The 26,797-nt window shown below is 34.1% G+C and overlaps 1 protein-coding gene across 2 annotated transcripts; it reads right to left on the bottom strand.

The window, feature by feature from the left end:
• Positions 1 to 513: 513 nt before the first annotated feature.
• Positions 514 to 23,706, bottom strand: LOC137396260 (uncharacterized). Of its 2 annotated transcripts, none has more exons than XM_068082446.1 (11): positions 23,414 to 23,706; positions 19,222 to 19,365; positions 17,705 to 17,839; positions 13,921 to 14,085; positions 13,385 to 13,517; positions 7,207 to 7,291; positions 5,907 to 6,026; positions 5,381 to 5,498; positions 4,601 to 4,753; positions 2,902 to 3,069; positions 514 to 1,052 (listed from the first exon to the last, which is right to left on the bottom strand). In XM_068082446.1, the coding sequence occupies exons 1-11, from the start codon at positions 23,643 to 23,645 to the stop codon at positions 865 to 867; spliced, it is 1,641 nt and encodes a 546-aa protein (XP_067938547.1). In that variant the 5' UTR covers positions 23,646 to 23,706; the 3' UTR covers positions 514 to 864. The 2 variants fall into 2 exon arrangements, with proteins under 2 accessions (XP_067938547.1, XP_067938548.1); XM_068082447.1 differs by having other exon boundaries at positions 23,435 to 23,706.
• Between the last annotated feature and the right edge of the window lie 3,091 nt (positions 23,707 to 26,797).

Below are 26,797 nucleotides of genomic sequence, written 5' to 3'. Positions count from 1 at the left end.
AATATTAAAGTTCTATTGATTTTTTGGTTATATTTTTGCTCAGATTAAATATTGTCAATATGAATATAAAAAATATATTTGCTTCAACACCAACTGACAAAATGCATGTCCTCGTAAAAAAGGGCAAAACATGAATTGCTAGAAACTAAAGTCGTCCTACTTTTTATGCAATATGTGATAACTCCAAACCCTACTCCATTCAGAATGCGGCAACTCCTAATTATAGAAGCAGATACAGCAAAAAAATATCAGTTCGTAGAGATTTTTGCAGCAGTTTCATGCATATTTGTTGGTCAACTAAAAATCAGAGGCAAAATATATATGTACATGTAACAGCTTGTGTCGCTGCGTGTGCTCTCAGCTGTGTGCACTCAGTTATGATAATGTTAATTACACTTTGCCATACTTCATGCAGGTTACTAATACTATGCAACACTTCATAATTGTTACTGACACTGTAATATTCTCCGCATTTCCAATTTTGGTTCTTATTTACATTGAAAAAATGACTGGTTAAATACAATGTTTTTATTTCGAGTATAACAAATATCAGTAAAAAATAGTTTTTAAAAGTTAGTAGTGGGTTTTGAAAAATGTTAGAGTCCATAAAATCACTATACAAGATTCTATAAAAATAATAGAAACTATCATTATACCAGTTGAACCAGTAAGAAACTTGAGTATATATATAATAGTGTAATTTGATATAGTGTATAACCATTGCCAAACTATAGTATATATTATACGGTGAACCAGAACACGTTCTTTATTCAGTACATTCAACACAACAGCACTTTTGATCTCAATAACACATAAAAATTTGTCATCATAATCATCGTTTGTTCATGAGCCATGGCAGACTTTCTAACTGTGTAGCGGAACACCAAAGCTAATCTGTTGAACAAGTTTGTCTGTGTTGTCTTCCGGAGTGTAAATTTTCACAGATGATTGATTGGTACAGCTGAGGTAGACCATTGATAGCATTGCCAGACTGAGTGCTGTCATAGCTACGTACAGCCCAGCATTTGGGTCAAAATCTACTTGAGCTTTAACTGAAACAGAATTTTGTGAATGTATCACTATGTTATTAGTAATTAGTACACTGTCATAATAGCTGCTCTTTTTAAACCCACAAAAATAGTTTCCCTTAACGTTGTTCAATGAATATACTTTTAAACACCCGAGTCACACAAATACATACACTCAATTAATCAAGCTTGTTCAAGCGCGTTGCTGGTTGTAATTACACATCTGGAGAGACTAAACTAGTTAGAACTTTTCCTTTAAATATGTTTTACAAATCAAATACAATAAGCTGAAACTATAATTGTACACAATTATATTTACAATCAAGTAGCTATATTTAAAGCACTGACAGTTATGGCTTTTACAAAGAACCATAAACCTCAAAAGAACTAATGAGTTTTCTCTTGATACTTTTGTAAGGCCTCCTTAACTATGAGAGAGTATCTTTGTTAGAATACAAACCTTCATGATTGAAAAAATTCTTTCATCTTATTTTAATGATGAATAATAAAGTATAGATGGTACCAAACAGCTTTTTTATATCGATTATAAAAACTCTAGATACTTTTTAAGTATGTTGTTCATTCTCAAATGGCGTATAGGCGGCATACCAATTAGTGAAAAATAACCTGCCCTTAAAGAGACTTAAATATAAGAAATTTGTTGCCTTAACCTGCAGACATAAATCTCTTTACTAGACAAGTATTATTGCATTTCATACCTAACTATCTTGTTACTGAGAGTATCTAAAATTTGACTCAGGGAAGACTGAGAGAACCATATATTAACTATGAAGATATTTTTGTTTTTGAAAAACCTGCAGAACTGCAAAGCTATAAATAAAAAAGTTATTGTTGGTGCGAGATAGCTGTAAGAATAAGGATAGTAGTACAGTTGTCGAGTTATATATTAGAATGAATACTTCAATTGTTTGTTAGCTATTTGAATTATTTTACTTAAGTTAATCTCTCACCCATTTTAAACAACTAATACTGAAATAAAATTGTTTTTCTTTCTCAAAAAACTTGGCTGCAATCAACCTCAAAATCATGTGGCACTAGCAAAATGTGAGTGACCAGAAAAACAAAGACATCAACAATTAGTTTACAATAAACAAAATGATGCATGGTTGTTCCTTGTTTCTGGTTCACAATGCTAAAGGAGCAGCTTTATAACAGTAGAAATCAAAATACAAATGCCTAATAATAGAACTTACATAACAAGTTTAAAATCATTATTCATGTATAAACTACAAAGTCCATTTCAAATTAGTAATGAAAACAAGAACAACCATAATTGTATGCAAACTTGTCTATAAGCATCAAATAAATATTTAGTATTTTTATGTAATCAGTTACAGTCATTCAACTTTATAACAACTAGTAGTAAGTTGGTTTGCATAGCTTTTACTTCATATCTTTGCTATCATCACCATATAAAAGCTAAACTGAAGAAGAAGTATTGAAGGTGTAAACTTGTAGCGCTTGTTTGAAACAAGTTTAAAAGGTTTCAATGATTTAGTACTAAAGGAATGCAGTTGGTAACTAAACTAAATGACTTTATAGACTAAAACAAACTGGTTTTAATACGTTAACTCAAGTCAAGTTATAGTGCTCCCGTGCAGTAATCAACAATTTATTATCAGCGCTGCAATATTTTCTCATCAATTAGTTTAGTAGATTACATATTTTCTAAATGATCAACACTTCCGAAATAATAATTAACATTACAACATTGTAAATACCACTAAATAATCAAGAGATCTGATTAATTTCAAAAAAAATTCAACAATTTTACTTTTTTTTGCCTAAAAGTTAAACAAAAAACGCATTAGACCCCTCTAATTTTTTCACTAAAAATAATTTTACTGCTTACTTGCAAGATATGGAATTGTGAGTGAGCCAATGCCATCAAAGAAGATTTCAAGCATATAGGTATTGACCGCCTGTTCAGGAGACGTGAGTTCAATGCAAACTCCATAGAAAGCGGACAACTGAAGGCCTTTGAAAACTCCCCACATAAGCATGATCACATAAAATGTTTCTACAAGATAAGCATTCATATGCTTAGTTAATAAGAAACAAAAATAATTTTTACCGGGTTAAAAAGCCACTCAAATAATTTTCACACTTGTGGCAGCTGTTAGATGCTATTGCTCAAATTAATTGGCAGTGATTTCTATTCTTACCTTTATTAGATTGGTTGCTCATTTATATAAGTAGCATTTAAACAGTCAGATTAGATGAAGTTTTATACCAAACATTTTATAGGCAGTTGTTATATGTTAGCTGTTTTGTATTGTCTACAATCACTTGAATTTTTACTGTTTCAGGGAGATTTTAACAATCTTTGGTACCTAATGCTTTACTATTATTGGTTGAAATGTTTTAGGGTTTAATTTTAATTTCTAACAGCTAACATCTATATAATATTGAAATTAACACAAATTTGAAAGTGTGAAAATTACAGAAAATTATAAAACATTTTTCGAATATAGAACTATATAGGTCAGCATTCTTACATATTACACAAAAAAACTTGGAAGATAATTTCTATTTTTTGCAAGGAAACACAGTTTTTATTTACGAAGCTGTATTCACAAAAACATAAAGTTAAGCCTTACTAGCTGAGTATCTTTGAGCTTTTGCATTTGTTATTATAATGTACTTGATCAATTATGAAAAGCTGGAATTTATTTTAATTTCAATGCTCAAAATCATGTGCTCTGTATACTTGTCCAAATTAATCAAGCATTAAAATTTTTTAGAAATATGATTAAAACTTTATACCAAAATGTTTAAAAATATAATAAATAACTAAAAAATACATAACCACAGCTAATTTTTTCATTTTTGATATTAAGGAAACACGACATTCAATCATAACTGCTGAGTGCTGTGATCTAATGATCAGATGAAAAAGTTAATTTCATTGATATGGTGTCAGCATTCTATCAAGTAACTGAATAATACTTTGATTAATATTTCACAAAACAGACCTGACTCAGAGGTTACTTCCGAAATGCAAATTGGAAACTGTTAGTGAGTGCGTAAACAAATTAATAAATAAAATATTTTTAAGATAATTGCTCAGTCCTGCTTCTGTGTTTTGTCTACTCTCAATTTTGTCACAGATTCCACATTTTAGCTGCAATATCAATTTTAAAGTGTTTGATAATGCAAGTCATTGCTATCATAAAAAGCTAAGACGTAAAAATAACTGCTTTTAGAGTATAAACCACTGCTAAGTATTTTGATACTTCACAAAACTCTCATACAGTTTTATCTAAAGAGATAAACGAATTGTGAACTCAAACCCATTTTTACATCTAATGATTTAAAAACTAGTTTTCTGCATGTAGAAAATATAGTAAATTCAATAAAATCAAAGCTAAAATTAAGTTTGTTAAAAAGATCTCACTTGAATAGTTTTATTAGCCAATATCAATAGTAGGAAATTTAATTAACTGCAGTATTTAGTAGGAGGGCACATGAAACTTCACCATGTCCTATCCGTTCTAGACTTTGATTACTACTTGCTATAAACCTAACAATGTAATGTTAGTTTGAGTGACCTGTTGACGGTTGCATGAGCATAAGACCAGTAGATGACAGCATTCCTATTAGTGCCACACCATAAACAGTGGTAGAGCTGACCAAGTAACGTTTAGTCAGCACAGTCATGCCAACAGTTATCATCAGCTGGGCAACACCTTTAATTACCAGGCCTAAAACAGTCACCAAATAGTAAACTTATAATTTAACAGCATCTTCATGCAAGAGAGATACACATAACTCAGTTTCATCACACTTAATAGTAGTAGTCAATTGTAAACGCTACTCAGCTAAATACTTGTTGTAGCTTTCACAAGAACGACGGTTGTTCGATGGTTCGACAAGTTCGACGCTGTGTTTGAAGAGAATTATCAATTAGGTTCACCAATCAAAATCAGATAGAAAAGTTTTGTGTACTTTTCACACCATGCTTGACATGGTGTGAACAACTCCTAACTATTTATGAACTGAGTTTTTAAAAATTCAGCATTAAACTGAGATAATTTATCAAAAGCTGGTATGTATATGCCATCTTTTAAGAGCCAGTTTGCTTTTTGGTGCAAATCAATTAAGTTCTTGCATGAAAGTTTCATGCATGAATGTTTCTTTTAATTTACTAAAATCATATGAGCAAGTCATTTGATGTAAAAAAACCGTTGACAATGTTTGGTCATAAGAAAGTACCTCTCAGGTTAAAAGTAATTTATGAAATACACTAATCGTTATTGTACTAAACTTGCAGTTGCCAGATTAGGCTTTATCATATAAGAAGACAAATGTATAGATCTGAAAGGTCTCACCATTGCTAAACTGGTTGATGGTGTATCCTAGGATATGATAAGAGTAGTCACCAAGTATTGAGTAGAATGAACAAATCCCTCCTGTAGCCAGAACAGCAACCAGCATGTAAACGAGCACCTGCAACAGATTGGCAATGCATACTTTTCTGTTAAAAGTTTACTGTTGCATCTGGTGAAGGCTTTTTATCAAATATTTTGTAGTTTATTAAATGATGAAAAGGATTTATTTTTTAGTTTGAATTTACACATGTTATATTTTACAGATACTTTAATAGAGGGGTGTAAAGATTACTATAAAAATCATTGTGTGACAACTTAGGTTAGTAAAAAGTTAGCTATTATTCAAGTTGATGTTTGCTTGTTTAGTTAAATATACCATAGATAGTGTTCTCAATTTTAATCTGTCTTTATTAATATGTTTTACAGACTGAAGAATCTTTCACCTCGTCATGTTTACTCAAATATGTTCTACTAGCTTTATTTTGTAGTAAGAGTATTAAGAAGTATTACAAAGGTTCTCACGTACATTCTTGATCCGGAGAATACGACAAATGGAATCGTCTTCTTTTGCAGTCATTTTAGATACAGAGTTATCATCGTACGTAAAATCATTGAACTTTACATCTCCAATTTCCAAACGTTCAGCCTAACAAGAAAATCAGCAATTGATAAAAGTAAAACAATTACCCCTAAGTTTAAAGGATTCAGCTAGTTTGCATGGCATTTTCTAAAAACTCAAATAATAGATGTACAGTGAACCTCACAATATGACATTAATACGTTCTAGTGTTTGCATCATTAGGCTAAAATTTTGTATGGAGAAGTATGAAAAACTCTAGTAATTATCTAATGCAAACACTGCCTGATAAAAAACATTAAAATTTTATACACTTACTGAGCATATTAAAATTTAGTAGCCAGTAATATAGCACAAAATATATAAATTAATTTACAACTACTGCATGTGGTAATTTTAATTTATAGGAAATATTATATCAATTGATAGAATGCACAATAAATTTTCCCTTTTGCTATTTTTTCAGTAATTTTTGTTTTACTCATGCACTATCAACCATTTACAAAACATGGAGGATGCTGAGCTGAGATAAAGAGGTAATGAGAGAAGAAGGGAGGGAGGGAAAACGCAAAAGAGAGAGAAGGAGAAAAAAAGATGGGAAAAGAAGGAAAGGGGGAGAGAGAGATAGGCAGTGAAAAAGATAGAGAGATGGAGAGAGGGAGAAAAAAAGGAGAAAGAGAAGAAGAGAAAGATAAGAGAAAAAGAAAGAGAGTGAGGGAAAGAGGGAGAACAAGAGAGAAAGATCAAGAAAAGGAGAGAGTGAGAGAGATAGGGAAAAAAAGAGAGATAGGGAGAGCAGGGATAGGGAGAGAGGAAAGGAGAAGAAGAGATAGGAGTGAGAAAGAGAGGGAGATAGGGAGACAAGAAGAAAGGGAGAGAGAGAGAGAGAAAGAGAGAAAGAGAGAGAGAGAGGGAGAGAGGGAGAGAGGGAGATGAGGAAGAAAAAGAGGGATAGAGAGAATAAGGATTGTATCTATTTCAGAGATTTGTGAAGCAATTTTGGTAACAACATTGGCATTTTTATTATTGCAGCAAATTACCACACCAACTGTCCAATATAAACTTTGAGAGACATTTTTGTTGATGTTGTATGAAAAAAAAAGTGCTATAACCAAGGGACAAAAAACTTTGTGTACCACATCGTAAGGCAAAAAGAAATGTACAACAGAGGCGTCCTAACCCGGGCATGCGCTGTAAGTATTTTTGCTAAACTTTAGATTGTCTTAGTTTTTCTGAGTGTTTTGCTTACCTCCATATTGCTTTTCCTTGCATTAGAATCGATGACCAATAAAACTTCTGGTTGGTTGGTTTTATTCATTTCACTGCTTCTACATCTAAAATTGCAAAAAGTTTGGTAATATTGCATATGAGACTTGCAGTAGGTGAGCTGAAGCTTGGTAATATTGCATATGAGACTTGCTGTAGGTGTAGGTGAGCCGAAGCTTGGTAATATTGCATATGAGACTTGCAGTAGGTGTAGGTGAGCCAAAGCTTGGTAATAGTGCATATGAGACTTGCAGTAGGTGTAGGTGAGCTGAAGCTTGGTAATATTGCATATGAGACTTGCAGTAGGTGAGCTGAAGCTTGGTAATATTGCATATGAGACTTGCAGTAGGTGTAGGTGAGCTGAAGCTTGGTAATATTGCATATGAGACTTGCAGTAGGTGTAGGTGAGCCGAAGCTTGGTAATAGTGCATATGAGACTTGCAGTAGGTGTAGGTGAGCTGAAGCTTGGTAATAGTGCATATGAGACTTGCAGTAGGTGTAGGTGAGCTGAAGCTTGGTAATATTGCATATGAGACTTGCAGTAGGTGAGCTGAAGCTTGGTAATATTGCATATGAGACTTGCAGTAGGTGAGCTGAAGCTTGGTAATAGTGCATATGAGACTTGCAGTAGGTGAGCTGAAGCTTGGTAATATTGCATATGAGACTTGCAGTAGGTGTAGGTGAGCCGAAGCTTGGTAATATTGCATATGAGACTTGCAGTAGGTGTAGGTGAGCTGAAGCTTGGTAATATTGCATATGAGACTTGCAGTAGGTGTAGGTGAGCTGAAGCTTGGTAATATTGCATATGAGACTTGCAGTAGGTGTAGGTGAGCTGAAGCTTGGTAATATTGCATATGAGACTTGCAGTAGGTGAGCTGAAGCTTGGTAATAGTGCATATGAGACTTGCAGTAGCTGTAGGTGAGCTGAAGCTTGGTAATATTGCATATGAGACTTGCTGTAGGTGAGCTGAAGCTTGGTAATATTGCATATGAGACTTGCAGTAGGTGTAGGTGAGCCGAAGCTTGGTAATATTGCATATGAGACTTGCAGTAGGTGTAGGTGAGCCGAAGCTTGGTAATATTGCATATGAGACTTGCAGTAGGTGTAGGTGAGCCGAAGCTTGGTAATATTGCATATGAGACTTGCAGCAGGTGTAGGTGAGCTGAAGCTTGGTAATATTGCATATGAGACTTGCAGTAGGTGAGCTGAAGCTTGGTAATATTGCATATGAGACTTGCAGTAGGTGAGCTGAAGCTTGGTAATATTGCATATGAGACTTGCAGTAGGTGAGCTGAAGCTTGGTAATATTGCATATGAGACTTGCAGTAGGTGTAGGTGAGCTGGAGTTTGGTAATAGTGCATATGAGACTTGCAGTAGGTGTAGGTGAGCTGGAGTTTGGTAATATTGCATATGAGACTTGCAGTAGGTGTAGGTGAGCTGAAGCTTGGTAATATTGCATATGAGACTTGCAGTAGGTGAGCCGAAGCTTGGTAATATTGCATATGAGACTTGCAGTAGGTGTAGGTGAGCTGAAGCTTGGTAATATTGCATATGAGACTTGCAGTAGGTGAGCTGAAGCTTGGTAATATTGCATATGAGACTTGCAGTAGGTGAGCTGAAGCTTGGTAATATTGCATATGAGACTTGCAGTAGGTGTAGGTGAGCTGGAGTTTGGTAATAGTGCATATGAGACTTGCAGTAGGTGTAGGTGAGCTGGAGTTTGGTAATATTGCATATGAGACTTGCAGTAGGTGTAGGTGAGATAAAGCTTGGTAATAGTGCATATGAGACTTGCAGTAGGTGTAGGTGAGCTGAAGCTTGGTAATAGTGCATATGAGACTTGCAGTAGGTGTAGGTGAGCTGAAGCTTGGTAATATTGCATATGAGACTTGCAGTAGGTGTAGGTGAGCTGAAGCTTGGTAATATTGCATATGAGACTTGCAGTAGGTGTAGGTGAGCCAAAGCTTGGTAATAGTGCATATGAGACTTGCAGTAGGTGTAGGTGAGCTGAAGCTTGGTAATAGTGCATATGAGACTTGCAGTAGGTGTAGGTGAGCTGAAGCTTGGTAATAGTGCATATGAGACTTGCAGTAGGTGTAGGTGAGCTGAAGCTTGGTAATAGTGCATATGAGACTTGCAGTAGGTGTAGGTGAGCTGAAGCTTGGTAATAGTGCATATGAGACTTGCTGTAGGTGAGCCGAAGCTTGGTAATATTGCATATGAGACTTGCAGTAGGTGAGCTGAAGTTTGGTAATATTGCATATGAGACTTGCAGTAGGTGTAGGTGAGCTGAAGCTTGGTAATAGTGCATATGAGACTTGCAGTAGGTGAGCTGAAGCTTGGTAATATTGCATATGAGACTTGTAGTAGGTGTAGGTGAGCTGAAGCTTGGTAATATTGCATATGAGACTTGCAGTAGGTGTAGGTGAGCTGAAGCTTGGTAATAGTGCATATGAGACTTGCAGTAGGTGTAGGTGAGCTGAAGCTTGGTAATATTGCATATGAGACTTGCAGTAGGTGTAGGTGAGCTGAAGCTTGGTAATATTGCATATGAGACTTGCAGTAGGTGTAGGTGAGCTGAAGCTTGGTAATAGTGCATATGAGACTTGCAGTAGGTGTAGGTGAGCTGAAGCTTGGTAATATTGCATATGAGACTTGCAGTAGGTGAGCTGAAGCTTGGTAATAGTGCATATGAGACTTGCAGTAGGTGTAGGTGAGCTGAAGCTTGGTAATATTGCATATGAGACTTGCAGTAGATGTAGGTGAGCCGAAGCTTGGTAATAGTGCATATGAGACTTGCAGTAGATGTAGGTGAGCCGAAGCTTGGTAATAGTGCATATGAGACTTGCAGTAGGTGTAGGTGAGCTGAAGCTTGGTAATAGTGCATATGAGACTTGCAGTAGGTGTAGGTGAGCTGAAGCTTGGTAATAGTGCATATGAGACTTGCAGTAGGTGTAGGTGAGCTGAAGCTTGGTAATAGTGCATATGAGACTTGCAGTAGGTGTAGGTGAGCTGAAGCTTGGTAATAGTGCATATGAGACTTGCAGTAGGTGTAGGTGAGCTGAAGCTTGGTAATATTGCATATGAGACTTGCAGTAGGTGTAGGTGAGCTGAAGCTTGGTAATAGTGCATATGAGACTTGCAGTAGGTGTAGGTGAGCTGAAGCTTGGTAATAGTGCATATGAGACTTGCAGTAGGTGTAGGTGAGCTGAAGCTTGGTAATAGTGCATATGAGACTTGCAGTAGGTGTAGGTGAGCTGAAGCTTGGTAATAGTGCATATGAGACTTGCAGTAGGTGTAGGTGAGCCAAAGCTTGGTAATAGTGCATATGAGACTTGCAGTAGGTGTAGGTGAGCTGAAGTTTGGTAATATTGCATATGAGACTTGTAGTAGGTGTAGGTGAGCTGAAGCTTGGTAATATTGCATATGAGACTTGCAGTAGGTGAGCTGAAGCTTGGTAATAGTGCATATGAGACTTGCAGTAGGTGTAGGTGAGCTGAAGCTTGGTAATAGTGCATATGAGACTTGCAGTAGGTGAGCTGAAGCTTGGTAATATTGCATATGAGACTTGCAGTAGGTGTAGGTGAGCTGAAGTTTGGTAATATTGCATATGAGACTTGCAGTAGGTGCAGGTGAGCCGAAGCTTGGTAATAGTGCATATGAGACTTGCAGTAGGTGAGCTGAAGCTTGGTAATAGTGCATATGAGACTTGCAGTAGGTGTAGGTGAGCTGAAGTTTGGTAATATTGCATATGAGACTTGCAGTAGGTGCAGGTGAGCCGAAGCTTGGTAATAGTGCATATGAGACTTGCAGTAGGTGAGCTGAAGCTTGGTAATATTGCATATGAGACTTGCAGTAGGTGTAGGTGAGCTGAAGCTTGGTAATATTGCATATGAGACTTGCAGTAGGTGAGCTGAAGCTTGGTAATAGTGCATATGAGACTTGCAGTAGGTGTAGGTGAGCTGAAGTTTGGTAATATTGCATATGAGACTTGCAGTAGGTGTAGGTGAGCTGAAGCTTGGTAATAGTGCATATGAGACTTGCAGTAGGTGAGCTGAAGCTTGGTAATATTGCATATGAGACTTGCAGTAGGTGTAGGTGAGCTGAAGCTTGGTAATAGTGCATATGAGACTTGCAGTAGGTGAGCTGAAGCTTGGTAATAGTGCATATGAGACTTGCAGTAGGTGAGCTGAAGCTTGGTAATATTGCATATGAGACTTGCAGTAGGTGAGCTGAAGCTTGGTAATAGTGCATATGAGACTTGCAGTAGGTGTAGGTGAGCTGAAGCTTGGTAATAGTGCATATGAGACTTGCAGTAGGTGAGCCGAAGCTTGGTAATAGTGCATATGAGACTTGCAGTAGGTGTAGGTGAGCTGAAGCTTGGTAATATTGCATATGAGACTTGCAGTAGGTGAGCTGAAGCTTGGTAATATTGCATATGAGACTTGCAGTAGGTGTAGGTGAGCTGAAGCTTGGTAATATTGCATATGAGACTTGCAGTAGGTGAGCTGAAGCTTGGTAATATTGCATATGAGACTTGCAGTAGGTGAGCTGAAGCTTGGTAATAGTGCATATGAGACTTGCAGTAGGTGTAGGTGAGCTGAAGCTTGGTAATAGTGCATATGAGACTTGCAGTAGGTGAGCCGAAGCTTGGTAATAGTGCATATGAGACTTGCAGTAGGTGTAGGTGAGCTGAAGCTTGGTAATATTGCATATGAGACTTGCAGTAGGTGAGCTGAAGCTTGGTAATATTGCATATGAGCCTTGCAGTAGGTGAGCCGAAGCTTGGTAATAGTGCATATGAGACTTGCAGTAGGTGTAGGTGAGCTGAAGCTTGGTAATAGTGCATATGAGACTTGCAGTAGGTGAGCCGAAGCTTGGTAATAGTGCATATGAGACTTGCAGTAGGTGTAGGTGAGCTGAAGCTTGGTAATATTGCATATGAGACTTGCAGTAGGTGAGCTGAAGCTTGGTAATAAAGCATATGAGACTTGCAGTAGGTGTAGGTGAGCCAAAGCTTGAGATTTGTCAAAAGATTTTTTGATGCATAAAATTAATTAAAATACAGAGAAAAATTTAGAGTAATTCAGCGGACGCGCCTATGACAGCAGTTCCCTTATGTTAAATACAAATCGCTGCATGGTTGTTTCTATTCAAATTCTGAGATTAAAAAAAACTATTTTCCTTTACGCTGTATGTCTTATCTTTTTGAGCAACTTTGTAAACTTATGTTGAGGTTGTGTGTTTTAAATGTTCTCTCATCATAGTACTATATATGATAACATGCAAATATAACTGTAAATTGTAAGAATTAACAATAGCAGTAACCAAAACCATAAAAACATTCTACGGTGAAACTTTGGCATGCTGACATCAAACAAAGCTTTATGCAGATGACTCGCATCTCAAGCATTAGGCGTTTGTATGTAGAAAAACTTAACATGTATATGTTTCCTTGAATTCTATTACTCATTATGCATTTTTAAGTTTGATTAGGTGTGGGTCTTTTCATTAGGTTTTTGTTCATGATAGTTCTAAACTGTGTTTACAGCAACATTTTTACAACTGTTAGCATAAAATCTAAAATAAAGTTTGTGAGATAAGGTCGAGTTATATGTAGCTATAATAGCTACATAATAGCTGTATAATAGCTATATGCTGTTTGGTTAGGTAAAAGAGTTCACAGTTTTCTACCAAAAATAAACACTTCGTAACTATTAAGTTTTGCAACAGTTATAAGTTACGTCATAACATGTTATAACATGTTTAGTTAATGATAGCTCACTATGAGATGTAGATATCCTCTGGTTTTCCAAGCAAAATTTTCAGTCGATTGTGTTTCTTTAAATTAGGGAGTTGCATATTTTCATTTATTTTTTTCAATGCATAAAACAACTCATTGATTTTTACCATATTTTTCATAAAATAATAAACAGAATTAATTTTTAACATATTTTTGAGTCCTTCACTTTTTGTGAGAAACCTTTGTAATTTTTTAATGGTGAGATGCTAAATACTAAATCACTATTGTTAAGCACTATTGCAATATTTTACCAAATGGATTTATTTATGATTCTTTTATTAATACTTTATAAACAGAGTCACTTTAGACCCTTGAGATAATTCTTAAGTAAATCTACAGTTTACCGTTAAGCTCACCTTTCAATTATATCATATTCAGTAGAGTCAGAGACTGCATTACAAGTCTGTTGATAAGACTCTGTCCTTTCATCATTCTGTTTGAATTTAGAATCTTCAACTCTTGGTAGATGGTAAATACCAGACTTCTTGTCTGTAAAAATTTTATTGCCACCTAAACAGTTGTACACAAAATTTGGGTATATTTCGTACTTACTACGCGTATATGATTAAAATTTTGACTTATCTGTTGATTTGAAAAGCAACACGCCTTTAACTAGTTTATTGAAAACCATAGTTTAGTTCTGCTGAACCTGTTTTAGTCATACTTAAACTTCAGTTTGAGACAAACGGTAAATTAAAATCTGAAAATAATTCAGTTTATGTTGATAGGCACAACATATTACTTTTTAATTGTTTATTGACAAATAAATCAATCAACAATTGGCACTGTTTTTATAATACTCAAGAAGTATTCATGGAAATTCCAAATTTGTTTCAAGCTTCAAGTTTTAGTGACTACCTTCTACAAATGCATAACTTTTAATCCTTTTTACCTGTCAACTTGAGCAATTTCTTAGGTTTTGCTGTCGAGTACTCATTGACATCTGTAGAGTTTGCATACTTCGGTGTGTAAATGACAGCTGCCACCAGATTTATTAGATTCAGAGCCCCAAGAGCTAAGAACATGCCTCGAAATTCCAACTTCATTGCTAAATAATCTTCAACAGATTAAAAAAATAACAGATTAAAAATGGTCAGATTAAAGAGTTAACAAAAATAAAAAAATTGGCAGATTAAAGCTATTATGGGCCACAAATATGCTAGCGGAAAATGCCAATTTTTTTGATAGATAAAGTGTCAACAAAAATGAATGGTTTTAAACTGTCATTAACTTTTTAACTATGGTTAATAGATGCTAGTCCTTATTATAGTTAATAATTTTAATCAACTTCAACAGGGATAGAAATTGTTACTCAGCGGAAGGTTTTCAGGTAAAACATCTACATGTAAAACGGAATGTTTACAAAAGGCAATCCTTGTTTATTTTTCATAACTTAGTTATCTCACTAATTCTTCAGGCTGATTTAATGAGAAAAATATCCTGTAAAAATAGCAAATGGTACTTCTGATAAAAATAGCATGAGTGGATCATACTCTGCTCAAAAAAACAAAAAGTAGTGTGCTTTCATTAGTCGAGGGCTTGTAACCTTACAATGTTAATGTAGTACACTTTGATTAAGTCATAGATAGATGTTTAGTTTTAATATAACTTTAGAAAAAGTCAAACTAAAGTCCAGGAATTTTTCAATAATAAATAGAAATTAAGAAAAGAAAAAAGGAGAAGAAACACATTGAGCCATAGAAACAAAGTGAGCCTTAAAAGGAAAAAACTCTATGTGTAATCAGTAGCTGATACTGTTAGTATCTACACACCAGTGTTGGGGAAGTAGTTTAAAGAGGAATACGCTAGGCAACTCATTAAAAGGTTTGACAACTCCAAATTATTTATTTGAGGGTTTTTTTAGAGACCTGATTATTTAGCCTGTATTTTCCAATCAGCTAGCTCAAGCCCCCTTATTAAGTTAATATACTAGGAGCAAGGGGAGTGTTTCCATTGAACAGTTCTTGGTAGTATCATATTAGATAATGGGAAGCTCAGCTATCAAACTCATGCAAAAAATTTAAATGTGTGACATCAAAAGTAATACATAAACTCACACGGCACACACTGCCACTTTCCGTGTTCTCAATTACAGGTTGAAGCAGTGCAACACTTAATAATTCATAGACCTAAATATAACTGAAGCTCTCTCAATGCAAATCAGAGCAACCAAAAGCATGTTACTGTTTAAGGAGCTTTACTGTCAACCAAAAGCATGTTCATAGCACAAGGTAATAGCTGTAATAGCTCTGCAGTTGGCTAAGCTAGATAGCAGTAAAGTCAAGCAACCAAAAGAAATGCTTTTAGCACCTACTTATGGTTTAAATAGCATTGCAGGTAGTCACGCTAGACAATTTACGTACAGTAGAGCTTTACGAATTGCTTTGCATTTACCTCACAACTTGTGTGCGTAGCTAAAGATTTAGTTAAAGGAAATTTACGCTTCTGTGAATTTTGAAATTAAATTAAATTTTTCCATAAACTAGAACTAACGGATGTTTAAATCATAAAACCCTCTTTATGTCTGCTAATGGCCTTCAAAACACAAGCTCATTAGCAATAAACAACTTCTATCTAGATTGCAAAGAATTACAATGTTGTATCAGTATGTTAAAATAAAATAGGCATGATCATCATCAGCAGGTCATCCCTTGTAGGACATTTGTAGGCTAAAAAACTGATTATTGTGGTCAAATGCTTAATCTGTTATTTGTTGTGTTGCTGTACACAACTTATGAACCTGTACTATACGATATGGACCCAACTCATGTATAATACTGACATAAGTTAGATTTCATGCTCTACTGTATGTAAATAATTACTTAGAAGAGTTGTCAGATGTTAAATAAATTTGAAGCAGCTCTTTTGCATAAGAGAAGCAACTACAATGATTAGTATAGTAAGTAAGCATTAAAACACTGAGAAAACACAAACTCTCCAAAGCTAAGCGTATTTGGTTGAGTGGTTGGAGGCGTTATAAAACCAGCAAGCTGTTTTCAGGGAGTGTGTCAGCGAGTAAATAAAAATATATTATCAACTGGTGTTTTAAGCAGTGAAAAATTGGCGAAAATAGTAGTGATATCAAGGTAGGTATTATTAGTGGGTAGATTATTTTTAATATCTTTATTATTACTGTAGAAATCAGCTTTTGTATGGTTATACAACAGTTACTTAAAAATTAGAGCTTGTTCAGCTTTTTTATTAATGTTAAGATTAAAATTGTATAAGCTAACTTATTTGTTTATATCAAGAAGACAATAGTTCTATGGTTCTAATAAAAACAGTTTATCAACTTCTCTTCAGAATTTTAAGAGATTTAAACACTTTACTTTTCTCAGAGCTGGCTAAAAATATCGAATATTAATCTTAATTGCTTTAATATGCTTATTTTAATGCGTAACTTAATAAAAATTCAAAACAATTTCTTATTTCTATTTATCAGAAGGAAAATCTTTTTTAATTTGTTAATTTGTTTTACCTTAATTCAGTCTGTTGCAGAATTATCTATCCTAGTAATATAAATAGGTTCATTATTAATACTTTTCAGGTTACACTAAGCAGATATAAAGTTTTCTAGTAATGAAATCATACACACTATTTGGTAATAGGAAAAATGAAAGTTTTATTATGTTAAAGACAGCAGAGTATAAAAAACTTGTGGCAAGAGTAGGTATGCGTAAAATTGCACTGCAAAGTTGTTTTTTTCCAAAAACATTAATCCGGTAAGAATGCATCAATGTTAGCATTTTAAGCTAATTGGATGAGTACTACATTGGAAATGGGAGAATTTTTAGGCTAATTAAATAAACATCAATTTTACATAAGTGACCAAATTATGCACAGCACACTGGCTTAAGAAATAGTGATATCCACTGATGGCCATCTGAACACTCTTGTAACAGTAAACAAGAGTTTTGGCTAGTCTCCTGACATTCCTACAAAAATTATTCATAAGGGTGGTTAACAGGTGCAGCTTTGATGTGCCAACACTACAATATATAAAAGGAGCTATTAAGTATTTGACACTTCAAATAAATGTGGTAGTTTTCGAAGCAGTTTACTGATGGCCTCATTATAAAACCAAGTAATTTGTGTAGTGTATTTTTATTCTTTTGAAAAATCTTACATATTATGCATTGTTAAAGTATTAAAAACACTGCACATCTTGTAAACTAGCTGATTTGATGTAGATCGGTTAAGTTTGCTTGTTTAAACTGTTACACAGAAATTTGATAAAAGCAAGAGCTTATGAATGACAGAGGAAGCATGAAGTACCTTATTATTTTCAATAATCTTTTAACTATTAGTGTTTACCCACTTTAGTTTTTATAAACATTTTTACCTTAATAACTGAGTTTATCAGCTATAATAGTTGGTAAGTTAAATCATCTTTGCTGTTGTTTATTTGCACATAATAAAATTAAGATTAAAGACAGAAGAAGAGACAAAATGTTAAAGCAAGTTTTTATCATTTAGGCTGAGAAGCCGTAGTAGTTTGTCAAAAATAATTGATATACATTTAATAGAAGACAGATAAATGTGTAGCCTTGTTTGAAAACCTTTAGCTTTTATAGTAGAAAATCATGTTTGGCAATTAGTAATTACTGCAAGGCAACTGTTTAGGTATTTCACTTATCTACAAAGAACTCAGATCATATAAGAAAGTAAAGGCAAACCTATGATTGGTGCCCAAATAGATTCTGCGATGTTGTGACTGGCCATCATGGCTATAGCGAGTGGCAGTTGAGATGTTGGAAAGTAGACGCTAACCATAGAGTAAGTGGCAATAATATTCAGAGATGCACCAGCACCTGTTTAAAATAAGGTGTTCATGAGGTAGTTGTACTATTTAAGCCACTGTACTGCTATGTAAAACTTCCTTCTGTTCTGAAAAAACCTTTAATATACCAATGTTATTAGCTCATGTGAATATTTTGGCACTTCATTATTGCTCAGTGTGCCCATGTGCACCTGATTGATCACCGATATTATTAAATTTTTCATAAATGTGTTGATGTTAAGCCATTAGCTAGAAAAGTGTTTTGCCAAGCTATAAGTTATGACAAGTACTGAACAGTGATAAACCGGTTTATTTATAGCCCCCTCTGCGTGATCAGAACTGTAATTTTGAATTATCTTTAATTTTCAGACATATTTCATCACATTTACCTAATAAAATGTAACAACATCAGCAACATGACAGTAACTGTAAGTATCAGTCAGGTAGTTTAGGGAAAAATCATTATGGTATTGTTACCACACTTTATAGATAAAAATGTGTTTTTAATAAATACGCCATTAATGTTTTTAGCTGGTAGCACTCAGGGTTATTATCAGCTCTTAAATAAAAGAGTGTCCAAGGAATTACTATACGAAGCATCAGATCTCTCTGTATTGGGTTTTAATGTTCAAACTATTATTATGAGTATATGAAAACCTGCCATAACTGGTAAATTCATATTAGGCTTTATATGTTTAATTTAATGTGTGACTTATGTAGTATGTAAATAAAATTCTTGTTATTCAATTTCAGCTTATTATCTATAATCACAGTTAGCACATTTAGATGAATAAAAAGACTAACAAAAACTGCAAAGAAAGGAAAAATAACAATGGTGCATTTAACCTAGGTTCTCTCTGCTACTAACTTGATAAGTAGAATATAAGCAGTGGGTGATTTAAACTTTAGCGCTTTACTATGAAAACACTTCAGTAGTTTAAAAGTAGGAGTCTGCACTCAATTGAACCAAATATACCTGCTGCACTGATCAATGGCAGGTCTTCGTCAAATAACCTGTCTATTAATGATGTCATACAGTCATAACAACATGTGAAATGTTAACATGAAGTGGATATGGCAACTATTAAATTAGTTTGTATCATTAGTCTCATTAGTATCATTATCATCATAATGAACTTGACCTAAAAATAAATAACCTCCCAGTAAGTATCGCTGGTGTATGTAAGAACACTACTAGCACAAACTATAGCAGTTAATTTATAGAATCTTGTTAAAAAAGTTATGAATCTATTCATAATGTTCCAACTACTTTCTTTTTTTAATTCAGTGAGTTTATGTAATCAAGTGGCAGTGTATCTGCACAGAACATTATCACTTGATTTAAGAGAAGACAAGTTACAATAATTCCTTGACACATCAACAGGTATTCATTTAACAAGGTTTAGAGATTACCATGACAAACTCCGCTTAGCAACATGCCCTGCCATGCACTGGTAGTGAAGGCTGTGGCAAAAAGACCTCCTGCAGTGAGCACTCCAGCAATGCACTGCGTCCATCGTTCTCCAAGTCTTTTTTTAACTGGAATTCCTGGCAGCGCTGTTAATCAATAATAAAGAACAGTATAGAAGTTACCACAAGTTTATAATCAGTAAACCAAAAGGAGTTGTCTCCACGATTCTCTTAATTTTAAACTTCAATTACTTGTACTACTAGGTACTCATACTGAAACAACTTTCATAGTAAACTAATCAACAAGCATGAGTTATCTTATAATAGTAAAATGAAATTTCAAGGTCAGACAACTCCTTAAAAACTGCAACAGAAAGGAAGATTTTTATGCTACAGTATGATGACCAAATATATACTAGTAAGATGTTGTCAACTTATGTTTTATTTTATTGCTGTTAACAAGTGCATTGAAAATAAAATATTAAATATCTGTTGGCTCCTTGTAAGACTAGAACATTTTTGCATTATTATTGGTTTGTTTTAATGTTAATCTTTTATATTATTTCTAATGCGTTACTTAAATTCCAAAAAAGGTTTCCAAGAGTTTCTAAAACAAGCCACCCATTGTCTTCCCTGCACAAAGATGACTTCTTCAAGATCAAGCCGATGAAAAATTGCAATATTTTTTTAGGAGAAAGCAGGTTTTTATAAGCTGCACACTGTTGATCAAAAATGAAGATCTATAAGATATCTCTAATTTTCATGTCACCTTTACTCATGATGTTATTTAAAAAGGGGTCCGCTATGATTCTGCAATAGCTTAGCTAACTTTTGAGCTGTAAACAAAAGGCTTCTGTTTAATTCTCTAGGTCAATTTTTCTCTACAAGAAAGTGGTCTCTGAGCACAAATGACCCATAAAATTTCTTCCAAAGAAAAACATGATAGATAAGCTTATTGTAGTCAGGCGCTAACTAGTTTTTTGTCATATTTATTCACAAATTGTTTTTTTGACTTAGCATTCTGATTCAATCTTAGAAGCTTAGAAATAAATTTGGTTAATATTTTCTTTGAAAACAAAATTTAGGTTTCTTGTCACTCGGAATTCTAATTTATTCTATGAAGTTGTGCAAGTATTTTAAATAACATTTTCTTTAAGAACAATATTTGTCGGTTGCATACCAATTACCAGCTGTTGCTTATCTGTCCTCCGTTTATTCACATGCTACATGCAAACACAAACAACCATGAACTTTTGCATAGCAAATATTTAGCCGATGTGTCAAGCAGTATTTTGTAATAAACCACAGGATTGTCTAGAAACTTTTGAAAATTGTTGATACAGTCTAATGCCCTGGTTATAATCAGATGGAGTGGCGGTTACACAATGGTGAGCCCTAGGAGAATGTTTCATCATTCTAGAAAGGAAGATGTTTGCTTGTCCATTGAAAAAATTTGTAGAAATTTTATAAGTATTTAATAATTAGTAAATCTATTTTTCTGCAATTATAGTATTGTTGACAAACTCCCTAGGTAGTACAGTCAGCCTACACAAACAAATAGATTATTATTATTATTTGGTATGTTTGCCTATGATTACAATAAAAAATAATATATTAGCCTAATGGTCATTTAAAAGGTTTTCCTTCTGACACAAACAAAAAACAAATTATTAACCAACTTTGTCAGCTGATCACTTGTAGTAAGACTGTAAACTGTAAAAATTAAAGAAAACTCTTGAAAAAAGTGTAAAAGTTGAAATAAAGTCTTGAACAATATCGTAAACACTAGTAGCTGCAAACTGAATCTACCAGATAAAAAAAACTGTTCGTGAAACATTCAGACTAAAAAGGCCTAGTTAGTCTGAACAACTAATCGTCGTACTCTATATAAGTAGCAATGAAAATACTATATATATTGAGTTACTAAGACTAATGCAAGTGGTACTAATATAGGTTGTACTAATATAGGTGCTACTAATATAGGTGGTAATAATATAGGTGGTACTAATGTAGGTGTTAATAATATAGGTGGTACTGATATAGGTGGTACTAATATAGGTAGTACTAATATAGGTGCTACTAATATAGGTGGTAGTGATATAGGTAGTACTAATATAGTTGGCACTGAAATAGGCGGTACTAATATAGGTAGGTGGTACAAATATAGGTGGTACTAATATATGGGTAGTAATACAGCTAGTACTAATATAGAGGGTACTAATATAGGCGGCACTAATACAGGTAGTACTAATATAGCTGGTACTGATATTGGCGGTACTAATATAGGTAGTACTAGCTTAGGTGGTACCACTTTGTATAGCTCTGACTCAACTTAAAAACTTGTATTGAGGTATGCATGCATCAGAATCTGTCTTGTGCTTATTCAAACACCAACTAAAGCAGCTCGGCTAGCAATTTTAGTTTTAAAGTAAAATTGATAACCCACAATTTATTTTTAGCTTTTAATTCAGCTTTTATTGGCCGTTTTTTTGTTTCAAAATCTGCTAAAACTGCATTTGCACTATCAAATGAAATTCTGAATAGAAGATTTTGCAAATTTAAAGTGAGCAGGCTCAAACACGGCTTGTAAACGTAATATTTGTTTTCAAAATAAGTCTCTTTTACAATTTAGTATTTACATTTGAAATTATGCAATATTTTCAGTGAACTATAATTCTTTTAGTAGTTTACAAACTATAGTATTTTTGGTCATGGATCACCTTACTACTTGTTTTTCATTATATTTGTATAGCAAATAACAAAACTTATATTATTGTCTCATGTTCTCATGCCTTTATTGGTCACAAGTTATATAGGTCACAAGTAGGGTTTATAAACATTTGATCCAGTGTTTGATTTCTGCTGCAATCAGTTTTATTTTTATTTCTTATACAGAAATAAAAATCTAAATTTTTTTTACTTATTATAATTAATGAATTAAGCACCTAACACGTGATATATTTTCTTAACAATTTTATGTCAAAACTTGGCCATCCTTTTATCTCATTTTCCCTTGGCATCAATTTCAAGGTCACAAAAGATTATCCTTCTTGCTCTATTTACTTGAGGCCTTAAAAAACTCTCTTCTCCAAGATTAGCTATTTTGTTACAACTGCATGTCTGCCGGCCTAATTTTTTTAAATAATGATTGCTGGCTAAGCTATCTGCCTGAATAAATAGCAACACTACACACATATTTCTAGAAACTGACATTAACACAAGAACGCAAATAAAAAATAAGTGAGCAACAAGCAACCAAATGAGCAAGACCGACAATGCACGAAAGTAAGAAAAGAGACAAAAAAGAGAAACAGTGAAGAGAGCACAATGAATTATATGAATTTGAAAAAAGATATTAATTAAGAAAAAGGGGCAACTGTTTTAATGGAAAAACTTCACAGACTGAAGGGAGTAAAAAACAATCAGAAATTTTGCAACAGTCACGATACTGAGCAGCACATTTCAAACAAACTACAGCAGGTATGAGGAAATATGCAGACATAAAATGAATTCAAGATAAAACCACAAGAGTAGCAAATAGATTTAAGTACTTTAATTCAAAAATAGACAACTTGTTTATTGGTCTTTTTGAAATATCTAAAAATAAGTCTCGTTTCTAATATTTCCCTGAGCTGTTCTTATACCCAGTTTTTATCTAAACATTCACTACTTATTTTGAAAGTTATGGTAAGCTTTGAGTTTATCCATGTTCATCTGTCTAAAAATTTCCATCATGTAATGTGGGTTTAGTTCTCAAAAAGTCTTGTGACAGTTAATGTTAAAAAATCTGATAGTTTTTGTTTAACTTTTTACACTTAAAATTGACTTGAAAATTAGTGAATTGATTAATTTGAGTGTGTTGATGATAGTGTAAATTCTGAAAGTGTTTTAACGACATAAAGTAGATTATAAACTAAGAAAGCATTTTCTATTTAGTTCATGTTAAAATCTATGACCCTTCCTGTCAATTATGAAACCTTTTTGATTAATAAGCGTACATAGTTGTATCAAAGATTGTGCCTAGATAAAATAGTTCTAAGAAGCACATTTTTGCTGAGCAAATATCCATGATTTTTTTTGAAACAAAAAAGAACATTTGAGTAGCTCGTCTAAAAACTTGTATAACTTTAGTTAAGATGCATAGAATATATTTTACAAAAACAACAAGGTTACATTGTTCACTCTCGTTACGTACTGGCAAATGTGGTTGGCTCACCTCCCATAAGACACAAAGCTACTTGAACAGTTCCAATAGTGGCTGAGAGAGTTCTTTCTCCATACTTTTTCTGGTAGTACAATGGTAAGACAGTCATAGTCGCAGACACATAGCCGCCGTTAAACAACTGAACAGCACAACAGGTGCTTGCAACTAACCAGCTATAGCTGATCTGTTGACAAAGTTTGAACTTAGACATGTCTCTTCTCATGCTAATGTCTGCTATGTGCCAATAATAAAAGTTGTCAAAGTGCACCCTTGTGGTTCTAGAACCATTTCCATGTTTTTTATAGTTAAACTTTCTAAAAACCTATACTTATATAGAATGCGATAAATATCCTGTAGAGATCTGGTTTAGACCAGATGAGTTTGCTAGTCACCGGGTCAAAAGTTCTTGAATCTAACAATAATATAAATGTGTTTTTAAATTCCATTCGAATGCATAAAATTTATTTGATATTGCACAGATCCTTGATAGAACCTGTTTCAGAAAACTATTTCAGCCACAAAATAACATTCTAAACAATTTTTATTGGTCTGTATTCTAGTTTCTCTGCACTCAGAGATTGAAAGAAAATACGTATGGCTAATGCAGTTAACTTGACTAATCTGGTTACATGCTAGGAGCTGTAACCTGCAGAGTTTTTTAGCAATAACTGTGAAGGACTCTTTATTCAGTATTGCTGACTAGTAATCAGTATCATCATGCTTCTATTATAAATCAAAAAATCCATTATCTATAATGATAGCTGTTAGATAACTTATGTTTATTATAATGCTATGGTAGGCTGGACTGAGATTGGCCCACAAGTATTTCACCAAAGCAAGATACCTACATATTTGCATAATATTTTATGAGATTTTAATAGAACCCTATGTAGCTAGTAGCTTGCGTCGTACATTTGTCTATTCTTTGTTGCATAATCATTTGTTAGGAAGCCAAAGAAATGACTGGCTTCTATGAAAAGAGTGTCATGGTCCTATGGTCATCTTTTTTTAATTGATGTTCATGTCATAGCAGGAAATAGCCAAGTCAAGGACCAAGGGTCAACAAAAGCCACACGACCGGCCCAGCATGCTGAAGCTAAGAGGACAGTTCGGCCTTTTTTGAGCTACTAACAACTCGGACAGACCTCCGCAAGGTTGAGACAAAGGGCGCCGTGACCCCGCGACCCGACTGGAAGTATGGCTCATTGGTCATTGGCCAGTAAAGACAGCCAGGCTTATCGCTGAGTCAACAGATGAAGAACCGACCTGTTTTCGAGCTGGCATATGGAAGACAGACCTGCTATTGAGCCAACACTAAAAAGACCTGCCACCGAGTTACAAGTAGTAGACTGCCTCTAAAGCTCTGAGAGGCTCCTCTCATATGGAGAGCATGCACCGAGACATGGATTGTCTGGCCGAGGAGTTTGAAAGGTTTGTTAAGAAGAAAAATTACAACTTACAAGTTACAACTTACAAGTTATGGTAAGTCTTGAGTTTATTCATGTTCATCTGTTAGCGCCCGAGCCAGGAGCCCATGCCAGGGCCCTAGCCCACTTTTTTCAAGTCACCTCAGAGCGCTAGCTCAGCAGATGTGAAGTATGCTAAAAGATGCTTCTGAAGTAATAGACAAAAGAAATGGCTGAAGCTAGTGGCAAAACAGAGGCAGGCAAGCTGTTGCATCACTGAGAAGCTCCAAAGGAGAAGGCAAAGAACTGCGGACAGTTCAACCAAATAGAAGTCAAAATTGTTTTGCCAAATACTGTCTGTCAAAAATGACAGACTTGTCAAATTGCCAACTTTTCATTGCTTCAGTACTTTATAACTAGTGTGACATAATCAGTGTTGTCTTTTTAAATGTATACTGTTAGCCAAAAAGACTAGCAACTTTTTAAACTAAAAAATAAGTATAAACAAATATATAGGAACTTTGAGACTGACATACAAAATCTACAGCAAAAATCTAAAAAAGAAAGATATTGCTGGTGATAAAAGTTACCATGAACAGGATCACAAACTAAGTACTGTATTATTTAGGACAACTTTCAGCAAAATTGATGATTAGCTAAGTTTTGTTTAAAAGGTGAAAATTCAATCTCATTATAAACTCTCTCAACACGAATTGGCGTAAAACAAATTTTTATGGCATAAAAGTTAATAATTCAATTACATTACTCAGTGAGAAAAACACTTGAATCAAATAAATCATCTAAATACTTATTTCAATGGCCCTTTGGCTCCTCTTACTAGTGAGAGATTGTTGGAAATCTATACTCTATATGTTGCAAGCTGATTGTGCTCAATAGTTACCAACTGTTCGAGTTAAACTTTTCTTTTAAAGCATATTTCAAAGCCCTAAGTACTGGTAAGTCTGTTTATTGAACAGTGAAAGTTGTTTCATGTCAGCAAGCTAGTGAACCATACACATTATTACAATAGCAAAAAGAACCTTGATTTATTTTTTTCATGTACACTTTTGTCGTAGTTTTTCATATTCTAGTATTGATTATTAATTGTGATGAGGAACTCGTGTAAGTCTTTTTTATTATCTTATTTACAATGCCCTATCAGCTCTTAGGGAGAGGGGGCCAGAATCGTCACCAAAGCGTTCAATAGTTTGATACAGTTTCTATTCACTGTATTTAGCGTATATATCAAAATTACTAGGATCTACTTGTACTACCAGAGCTAAACTTTTTGAGCAAACTCTAATTTAAACATTATTTATTGTAAGTTTGTCAAATGAGACTGACATTCATGTGTATTGATCAACTTATCTCTAGATGCTTTGTGAGGAAAAATTTAAAGTTAATATTGGATTTGTACCTGTACTAAACCTATGCTTAATATTTTGTGTATTACTTGGGAACATTTTAATATCACACTTTTGCAGCTTATACTAGATATCATGTGTGTAATTTTATTCATCAGCTTAACCTACTTCAAAAGAAATAATATGTTAATGCTTCTTAGTATCTTTTTAACTAGATTTTTGAGACATGTTTCATATTCAATACTAGAATATGAAAAACTACAACAAAATTGTACGAGAAAACAATGTCATTTAACCTCATGCATAGAAACATTTATGCTGCCATTGCGAAAGCTTGGTATAAGTGGGCTCGGAGACTTTTTGCTTACAAACAAGCTTTTTTCCCCTCTCTTTCTTCTCTTTCCTCACCCAGAGCAAACCAATGAGCTCTTGTCTCTTCCATTCCCCTCCCAAAGCAAACCAATTATTTTTTTTTCTTTTTTCCTTCTGTTTCCCTTTCTTAGAGCAAGCAAGCAATAGCTTGGTTATATGTAGTCTGCTGACAACTCCATTTAATAAGCTAACTCAAGAACAGCTAGTCTGTTTTATTAATGTTTGTTGCCTGT

This window comes from Watersipora subatra, chromosome 5 (genome assembly GCF_963576615.1).
Source record: "Watersipora subatra chromosome 5, tzWatSuba1.1, whole genome shotgun sequence".
NCBI lineage: Eukaryota > Metazoa > Bryozoa > Gymnolaemata > Cheilostomatida > Watersiporidae > Watersipora > Watersipora subatra.
Note: the sequence above shows the minus strand (reverse complement) of the source record. Positions and strands in the feature narration are given on the sequence as shown.